Raw genomic sequence first — 9,938 nt, forward strand, 5'->3', positions numbered from 1 at the left:
CAGTAACTCTGAAACTGGATTTTCTCCTCTGTGAAAAGTGCCAATTCTTCTAAGACAGTTGATATTCATGGAGGCTTTATTATGCTTCCCCTATCAACATTAAATTCAATCTAGGCTAGCTTATGATCTACAGTATTATAATCTCAAAATCCAGTGGAAGTGCATGAAGTAGAAGTAAAATTCATCCTTCCTTTCTATAGGACTAGCATCATTATGTAAAGAACTATAGTTTGTAGTAAATAGCTATTTACAATTTTGATTCTCATGAACTCAGTATCTATCTCAATGTACACAAAATGTATACTAGACTGATTCTGAAGGTGAATTCTAACAGGAGTGAAGGACTGAGTCTTCAGAAGTCCCACATAATAATTGCTATCATTTATTAAGAGATGGTTAAATAGCTGGAACGATGCCACACACTGCTTACAGTAGTAAGTGTTTATTTATCCACAGTGTTCACAAAATGGCTTTTGCTATGCTATGTTTTAGAATATTGTGATCACCAAGACAGTCTCCTGGACCTCAGGAGCTCTCAGTAGGGCAGAGGAGCATATAAGTAGCTGCCAGCCTACTCGAAAACAGTGAAAACGGCGAAGTGCCGTCAGTGCAGTATTAAAAGCTTCTTCCAGGTATAAGGAGGAGAGAGACACCAAATAACCTTTTTTTCTTTAAAAAAAAATTTGGCTGTACCCCGTGGCATTCAGGGCCCTAGTTCCCCAATCAGGTATCGAACCTGTGCCTCCTCATTGGAAGGGAGAGTCTTAAACTCTGGACCATCAGGGAAATCCCACCAAATGTGCTTTGACATGGAGCCAGAGAAAGCTTCTCAGAGACAAATATTCTGCTAAGATAACTGGGATAATCCTGCAGTGCAGCTATTATTATCCTAGACCAAGGAATCAAATGCTTAAGAAACCTACTTAAAGTCTTCAGGCTCGCACATCAAGTAACAAAGATAGAATTGGAACCTAGGTCTCTGCATCCAAACTCCATATCCTTTCGTCTGCGTGCTGGCAATTTCTTTTCTGTGCAGTCTAGCGTAGCCCAGATGCGTGTGGATTTGGTGTGGGAATCATAAATCCTTCATCTATTGAGCATACTCTTGGCAGAATTAGTTGATCCTTGGTGAAAACTATTCAGAAGAGATGTTACTGCCAGCTGGAGCAGCAGAAGGAGAAAGTTATAGTTATGGCTTTTGTAACTGGCTGTACGCCTTCACGGGAAAAGCACGGGGTTAGGCAGCGTGTCATCGCGCTGAGCGGGATAGTGCCCTCGCGTGTCTGTGACCCCACTCCTGGCGTGCACTGACCACAGACAACTGTATGTACTCAGATGTGTGCTGGAACCCTGAGTCTTGGCAGCTTCTTCTCACGTTGTGTTCATACTCCTTACCTAGGAAAGAGGCACACGCTTAGAGACCAAAATAATACAGTATATGGTTATCATCTTTGCTTTATAAGTAATTTTTCACTGTTCTTTTTTCTTCAATAACAGCCACTGATCAATATTCCTATAGAAAATGAAGATCATTGTATATTTTTGCATTTGGGCAGTAGCATGGGCCATTCCAGTAAGTATGCCTTCCTCAAAAAAACCTTCTTACTTTACTCTCTCTCTTAACACACACACATATATGTGTACACACACACACACACACACACACACACATATATATGTGTGTGCATTTTTTTCTTGAGATCTTGCAGATCAGCCGAGCCTAAACTTTTAGATTTGCATGAAAGACTTTATAGGATCTGTTTGGGGTCTCAACAAAACTAAATACGCACTCCGACTCATGCTCCCAGTCTTCTAATTGAAACTCCTGTCTTGTTGGAAGGATTGTTACTTTTAAAATTCATTCAGATTAATTTACATTTAATGCTTAGAAGTTGTGGAGCCTGTCCATCTTTGCTCATGCCCTATGAATTTCATTCTAATTATCAATGAAGCCTTGTTTAAGAAGGTTTCAAGAAAGAAAAATAGGAAAAAAAATCACATTTTTTTCAGCAAAGGGAAAACTAATGTTTCACTTAGAAAGTTAAATTTGAAAGATAAACACCAGCAAAGATAAATTAGGGAAATTAAGTCATTTGTAATTTTATTAGCCAGCTGCTACAGTTACCATTTTGATATGCTTTCCTCATGGTATTTCTGTAGTTGAGAATTTTCTTAACTGTTTGTCTTGTGCTCCTGAGGGCACAGAAGTAGCATAGACTTGCCTTTGTTTCTGCCCTGGTTTTGGTCAGACCTACTATTCCGGAGGAGCCTGGTAGGCTGCAGTCCATGGGGTCGCTAAGAGTCGGACATGACTGAGCGACTTCCTTTCACTTTTCACTTTCATGCATTGGAGAAGGAAATGGCAACCCACTCCAGTGTTCTTGCCTGGAGAATCCCAGGGACAGGGGAGCCTGGTGGGCTGCTGTCTATGGGATGGCACAGAGTTGGACACGAATGAAGCGACTTAGCAGCAGCAGCAACTATTCTCTTAGGGGTTTTGGCCAGGATTATTCTTAGGGTGGATCTGGTGCTGCTGCAAGAAACTTGTCATACAGAAACACCAAAGGTCTGTCTCCTCACTTTTTCTTCAATGTCATTTTTATTTAAATTTATTTATGTATTGTTTATTTACAGTGTTATATTAGTTTCAGGTATGCAGCATAGTGATTCAGTATTTTTACAGATTATACCTTATTAAAAGTTATTACAAGATAATGACTGTAGTTCTCCGTGCTACACAATATATTCTTGTTGCTTGTTTATTTTTTTTTTTTTAGGGAATCTTCTTTCTTTTTTATTTTTTAAATTATGTAAGTGTGATAACATATTTACAGGCTGTCTCCTCATCTTTAATAAAAGACTATTCACTTTCTAGTGTTGATATAAGTGATCTGGTTAAAACCTTGGTAAACTTGATAATATTATTATGAAAAATATCTATATGCCAAGTTTAAATTCTATGGAATTCATGTAACAAGTCACTTTTCTTTTCTACCCAAGTAGATCATACTTTGACCTTTATGTTATATCTTTTTTTCTTCATTTAGTGATAATATGTGTGTGAGTGTGTCTGTGCACACGTGTGTGAGTGCATGTGTGCACACATGTACACAAAATAAGAATATTTTCAATTTCCAGTATTTTCACTTTGGTAGGTTCCTCAAATCAAGCCGTTGGAGAGACATGCTGTTGACAAATCGGTGAACGTAAATCTTCTAGCAAAATCAAAAGTGCCAATACAGGTATAAGATGTAAAATGTATTTCTAAACTCTTTTAGATCCCATTAACTTCCAGAAAATCGATGCTCATCTTTTCAGTTTGCTTTACTTTAAGATGATATCCACAACTTAATTTGAATTGTCTCTCTTTTTCAGGATGCATTAAATGACAATAATACCACTAAAGAAAGTGGTGGCCTCATGCATGAACATGAACGAGGAAGGCAACAGGATATCCAAGATGGTTACAAAGGAGACAGAAATGGTTCTGAGTGGGCAGAGCTGGGAGGGAAAAGTTCTTCTACAGGTTCCATGTTAGCAAACGAAAAGGGGAATACAGAGGATCTAAAGGGGGGCACAGGAAAACCAGAAACATATGACCATGATGGGATGCAAGGACAAGAAGAGAGCATCACTGCAAACGGCCTCAGGGGACAAGTAAGCATCGTCCACGATGCTGGAGTGGCAAATGGGAGCCATATCGATGGGATTGCTGAGAACAATTCCCAAAACGCAGGTGTTGGAAATACAAGTCAAAGTGAGGACGCCACTGTTGTCCAAGAAGATGGACATCAAGTAGCTGGAAGCAGTAACAGTACAGGTCAGGAGGCTGAAATCAATGGGGATTCCTGTAGAAATGGGGCTGACACAAGTGAAACAACACCTCAGAGAGAAGACGAGAGAAATGGGAATGAGGAGGTAGGGGTATTGCCAGTGGGGAGTGGAGCTGGAAATGGAGAAGATGTTGGTTTGGATAATTTTGAAGGAAGTCCTAGTGGGAATGGAGCAGATGAAGATGAAGACAAGGGCTCTGGTGATGGTGAAGGTGATGAAATAGGGAATGGAGAAAAGGGTAGTGATACCAGCAAGGGCCAGGAGGGTCAATCTCACGGAGAAGAGGATGATGAGGACAATAGCTTAGGTCAAAATTCAGTTAGTAGTGAAGATGATGGCCCTGGGGACAAAGAAGACTCCCATGTCATTGATGGAGACAACATTTCCAAGAGTGAGGAAGATTCTGCAGGTATTCCAGAAGACAATGGTAGCCAGAAAACAGAGGACACTCAAAAACCCAGTCACAGAGAGAACAAAGCTGTGGAAAATAGACTCACTGAAAAGTCACAGCCAACTGCTATTGGGAAGAACCAAGATGAGGTTAGCTTGTGAAGCTGATTTCTTTCAATGGCAGTTTAACTCCCCCACTTCCTTTCATGATGGTGTGTGTGTGCATGCTCAGTCACTCAGTCGTGTTCAACTCTTTGCAACCCCATAGACTGTAGCCTGTCAGACTGCTCTGCCCGTGATGGTAGCACAAAAATAAATCATGATGAACAGTCATGTATTTTTGCACCTTGATTTAGGACTGGGACTATTTAATGGGGGAAGCTAGAGTCCTTACTAGACATTGCTATGGAACAATTTTAAAAAGTTGAAATTTCTGAAGATTTGGTTACAGTTCTTCAAAAACCTTATGCTAAATAATTTATGCATCATGTAACTGTTTACAAAAGTTCCTACTGGATAAAAACATGAATGGGATGGTCTATAATCTAAACACTAGAGTACTTTCAAGTACAATAAAGCACATTTTCACAGACAGGTGTTTCTGAGGTACTGGAATCCAAACTCCTGTTCTCTGGCCAATTTCCCCAGTCTTCCTCAGACCAATGCAACTTTGCAGCATAACATTCACTAATTAATCATTCTTTTCTCCATCTTTCCATAGGGAATGGAAATGGAAAGTCCCAGCAGTGGCCACAGAAACAATGTTACCAAAGAAGCTGGGAAAGTGAATGAAGATAAAGAGAGTAAAGGCCAACATGGAATGATTGTGGGCAAAGGAAATGTCAAGACACAAGGAGAGATTGACATTATACAAGGAGCTGGCCAGAAACTGGAGTCTGGAAACAAGCTTGGACCCAGCCAAGTACATAGTGACAGTAACAGTGATGGGCATGACAGCTACGAGTTTGACGATGAATCCATGCAAGGAGATGATCCCAACAGCAGTGATGAGTCTAATGGCAGTGATGATGCCAATTCTGAAGGTGATAATAATCACAGTAGCCGAGGAGATGCTTCTTATAACTCTGATGAATCAAATGACAATGGCAATGACACTGGCTCAAAAGGAGATGATGATGGTAGTGATAACACATCAGATGCTAATGATAATGGTAGTGATGGCAATGATGACAATGGAGGTGATGACAGTGGCAAATCAGGCAACAGCAAAGATAAATCAGACAGCAGTGACAGCAGTGACAGTGACAGCAGTGACAGCAGTGAAAGTGACAGTAAATCAGACAGTGACAGCAGTGACAGTGACAGTAAATCAGACAATGACAGTAGTGACAGCAGTGACAGTGACAGTAAATCAGATAGTGACAGTAGTGACAGCAGTGACAGCAAATCAGACAGTAGTGACAGCAGTGACAGTGACAGCAGTGACAGCAGTGATAGCAAATCAGACAGTAGTGACAGCAGTGACAGTGACAGCAGTGACAGCAGTGATAGTAGTGACAGTGACAGCAGTGACAGCAGTGACAATGACAGTAAATCAGATAGTGACAGTAGTGATAGCAGTGATAGCAAATCAGACAGTAGTGACAGCAGTGACAGCAGTGACAGTGACAGCAGTGATAGCAAATCAGACAGTAGTGATAGCAGTGACAGTGACAGTAAATCAGACAGTGACAGCAGTGACAGCAGTGATAGTAAATCAGACAGTAGTGACAGCAGTGACAGCAGCGATAGTGACAGCAGTGACAGCAGTGATAGTAGTGACAGCAGTGACAGCAAATCAGACAGTAGTGACAGTAGTGACAGCAAGTCAGACAGTAGTGACAGCAGTGATAGTGACAGCAGTGATAGTAGTGACAGCAGTGACAGTGACAGTAAATCAGACAGTGACAGCAGTGACAGTAGTGATAGCAAATCAGACAGTAGTGACAGCAGCGATAGTGACAGCAGTGATAGTGACAGCAGTGACAGCAGTGACAGTAGTAACAGCAGTGATAGTAGCGACAGCAGTGACAGCAGTGATAGCAGTGACAGCAATTCAGACAGTAGTGACAGTAGTGACAGCAGTGACAGTAGCAATAGCAGCGACAGTGACAGTAAATCAGACAGTGACAGTAGTAACAGCAGTGACAGCAGTGATAGTGACAGCAGTGACAGCAGCGACAGCAGTGACAGCAAGTCAGACAGTAGTGACAGCAGTGACAGCAGTGACAGCAGTGACAGCAGTGATAGTAGTGACAGCAGTGACAGCAGCAATAGCAGCGACAGTAACAGTAAATCAGACAGTGACAGTAGTAACAGCAGTGATAGTAGCGACAGTAGTGACAGCAAGTCAGACAGCAGTGACAGCAGTGACAGCAGTGATAGCAAATCAGACAGTAGTGACAGCAGTGATAGTGACAGTAAATCAGACAGTGACAGCAGTGACAGTGACAGTAGTGACAGCAGTGACAGTAGTGACAGCAGTGACAGCAGCGATAGTGACAGCAGCGATAGCAGTGATAGTGACAGTAAGTCAGACAGTGACAGCAGCGACAGCAGCAACAGCAGTGATAGCAGTGACAGCAGTGATAGCGACACTAAATCTGACAGTGACAGCAGCGACAGCAGTGACAGTGACAGTAGTGACAGCAGTGACAGTAGTGACAGCAGTGACAGCAGTGACAGCAGCGATAGTGACAGCAGCGATAGCAGTGATAGTGACAGTAAGTCAGACAGTGACAGCAGCGACAGCAGCAACAGCAGTGATAGCAGTGACAGCAGTGATAGCGACACTAAATCTGACAGTGACAGCAGCGACAGCAGTGACAGTGACAGTAGTGACAGCAGTGACAGTAGTGACAGCAGTGACAGCAGTGACAGCAGCGATAGTGACAGCAGCGATAGCAGTGATAGTGACAGTAAGTCAGACAGTGACAGCAGCGACAGCAGCGACAGTGACAGTAGTGACAGCAGCGATAGTGACAGCAGTGATAGCAGTGACAGCAGTGACAGTGACAGCAGTGACAGCAGTGACAGTGACAGCAGTGACAGCAGCGACAGCAGTGACAGCCAGAGCAAGTCTGGTAATGGCAACCACAATGGAGGTAGCAGCGACAGTGACAGTGACAGTGAAGGCAGTGACAGTAATCACTCAACAAGTGACGATTAGAACTAAAGAAAACCCCACAAGATGCCTTTTGTGAAAAGTGTGGTGAGTAATTGATAGGAAACACAGATTTCCAGGAAAGTAAAGAAGGGGGAGGAATAAAGAGAAGACCTATGTAAAGATCCATACATCTACAGACACAAGGAAAGAGTCAAGTTGTCGGATTCAGGACCGGGTCCCAACACCCTGAGAGAGAGAATCTGTGTACATGCATGTTAAATATATTTTGAAAAGATTTTGTTAAAACTGTAAATGCAAACATAGAAGAACAATTAAAATGTTCTTTACACAGAAACCTCAAGTAATCACATACTAATAACTTCAATTTAAATGCCAAGTGCTTTAGAAAATGTATTAGCATGCAAACACATCTTATAAATAACCAGTGGCATTAGCCTAATCTTGCAGTAATTATATCTATATTCTACGTAGATGGTCTGCCTGCTGCTGAGTAAAAGATGCTCTCATCATGATCTCCAGCTTGGCTACGATTCATTTGCTTGTTCTAAAGAAGAAATATATTGCAACATAAAAAAAAATCACAGCAACCATTTAATTTACCCAAACCATGGGAATAATCTTTGTAATTAGTGAGTAGAGTAACTACAAATTATGGAAATTCTAAAGAGTTCTAGAGAGAAAAGAATTTAGAGGCTCGTTTAAACAGCAAAATCTTACATATAATATCACATTCCTGCAAAGCACTGCTGGAAATGTAGCATAAAGTTCGTAAAATTATTGACGAAACTGAGGCAGTACTTAGAACATGCCTTGCCTCAAGTTGCCACTCTCCAACTATTAATAAATAAACGAATTCATGAATGAAGGGCTCTTGGAGGGTGTGCACTTTTTGAACTCTGTTCAGAACTCTGCTAAGAGGATTTAGTTGTCTTCCTCAATCTCGGGCTTGCCTAGTGGATCAGCTGGTAAAGAATCCGCCTGCAATGCAGGAGATCTGGGATTTGATCCCTGGGTTGCGAAGATCCACTGGAGAAGGGAATGGCTACCCACTCCAGTAATCTGGCCTGGAGAATTCCATGGACTGTTACAGTACCTGGGGTCGCAAAGAGTCGGACAAGATTGAGCAACTTTCACTTTTACTTTCCTCCATCTCACCAAGTCAAACCTGCTTCATATTTGCTTTTAAATCCCCGTAGATGAAAAATCCCAAATCAGACCCTGAAGACTCCCTATTAATCTCTTTAATAAAGCCAACAGTTGGTCTGGAAACTGCTCACTTTGTTAAAATCTGAGACTCATTTGTTGTTGTTCAGCTGCTCAGTCATGTCCAACTCTTTGCAACCCCATGGACTGCAGCTCACCAGGCTTCCCTGCCCTTCACCATCTCCCATAGTTTGCTCAAACTCATGTCCATTGAGTGGGTGATGCCACCCAACCATCTCATCCTCTGCTGTCCCCTTCTCCTCCTGACTTTAATATCTCCCAGCATCAGGGTCTTTTCCAATGAGTCAGTTCTTTGTATGTGTGGCCAAAGTATTGGAGTTTCAGCTTCAGCATCCATCCTTCCAATGGAATATTAAGGATTGATTTCCTTTAGGATTGACTGGTTAGATCTCCTAGCTATCCAAGGGACTCTCAAGAGTCTTCTCCAGCACCACAGTTCAAAGGCATCAATTCTTCAGTGCTCAGCCTTTTTTATTGTCCAGCTCTCACATCCATACGTGACTACTGGAAAAACCATAGAATTGACTATATGGACTTTTATAGGCAAAGTAATGTCTCTGTTTTTTAATATGCTGTCTAGGATTGTCATTGCTTTTCTTCCAAGGAACAAGCATCTTTTGACTTCATTGCCACAGCCACCATCTGCAATAATTTTTGGAGCCCAAGAAAATAAAGTCTGTCACTGTTTCCATTGTTTCCCCATCCATTTGCCATGAAGTGATGGGACCGGATGCTATGATCTTCGTTTTTTGAATGTTGAGTTTTAAGCCAGCTTTTACACTTTCCTTATTCACTTTCATCAAAAGGCTCTTTAACTCCTCCCCACTTTCTGCCATAAGGGTAGTGTCATCTGCATATCTGAGGTTACTGATATTTCTTGCAGCAATCTTGATTCCAGCTTGTGCTTCATCTAGCCTGGCCTTTTGCATGAGGTACTCTGCATGTAAGTTAAATAAGCAGGGTGACAATATACAGCCTTTACATACTCCTTTCCTGATTTGGAACCAGTCTGTTGTTTCATGTCTGGTTCTAACTGTTGCTTCTTGACCTGCATACAGATTTCTCAGGAGGCAGGAAAAGTGATCTGGTATTCCCATCTCTTTAAGAATTTCCCACAGTTTGCTGTGATCCACACAGTCAAAGGCTTTAGTGTAGTCAATGAAGCAGAAGTAGATGTTTTTCTGGAATTCCCTAGCTTTTTCTATGATCCAACGGCTGTTGGCAATTTGATCTCTGGTTCCTCTGCTTTTTTAATCCAGCTTGTACATGGGAAGTTCTCTCTTCATACACTGTTGAAGCCTAGCTTGAAGGATTTTGAGCAGCACTTTGCTAGTATATGAAATGAGTCAATTGTGCGGTAGTC

At 41.8% G+C, this 9,938-nt stretch overlaps 1 protein-coding gene across 1 annotated transcript; it reads left to right on the plus strand.

Annotated features, from left to right (window-relative positions):
* Nucleotides 1-1,522: 1,522 nt before the first annotated feature.
* DSPP (dentin sialophosphoprotein) lies at nucleotides 1,523-7,393 on the plus strand. The gene is made up of 4 exons (XM_010833788.1): nucleotides 1,523-1,573; nucleotides 3,156-3,242; nucleotides 3,376-4,374; nucleotides 4,946-7,393. The coding sequence occupies exons 1-4, from the start codon at nucleotides 1,523-1,525 to the stop codon at nucleotides 7,391-7,393; spliced, it is 3,585 nt and encodes a 1,194-aa protein (XP_010832090.1).
* The last annotated feature ends 2,545 nt before the right edge of the window (nucleotides 7,394-9,938 follow it).

Source organism: Bison bison, unplaced genomic scaffold (assembly GCF_000754665.1).
Source record: "Bison bison bison isolate TAMUID 2011002044 unplaced genomic scaffold, Bison_UMD1.0 scf7180017863888, whole genome shotgun sequence".
Taxonomy (NCBI): domain Eukaryota; kingdom Metazoa; phylum Chordata; class Mammalia; order Artiodactyla; family Bovidae; genus Bison; species Bison bison.

Coding starts and splice junctions, on each gene's coding strand:
- DSPP (XM_010833788.1), top strand. CDS start 1,523: ATGAAGATCATTGTATATTTTTGCATTTGGGCAGTAGCATGGGCCATT. Junction 1,574..3,155: donor CAGTAGCATGGGCCATTCCA/GTAAGTATGCCT, acceptor TCACTTTGGTAG/GTTCCTCAAATCAAGCCGTT. Junction 3,243..3,375: donor AATCAAAAGTGCCAATACAG/GTATAAGATGTA, acceptor TCTCTTTTTCAG/GATGCATTAAATGACAATAA.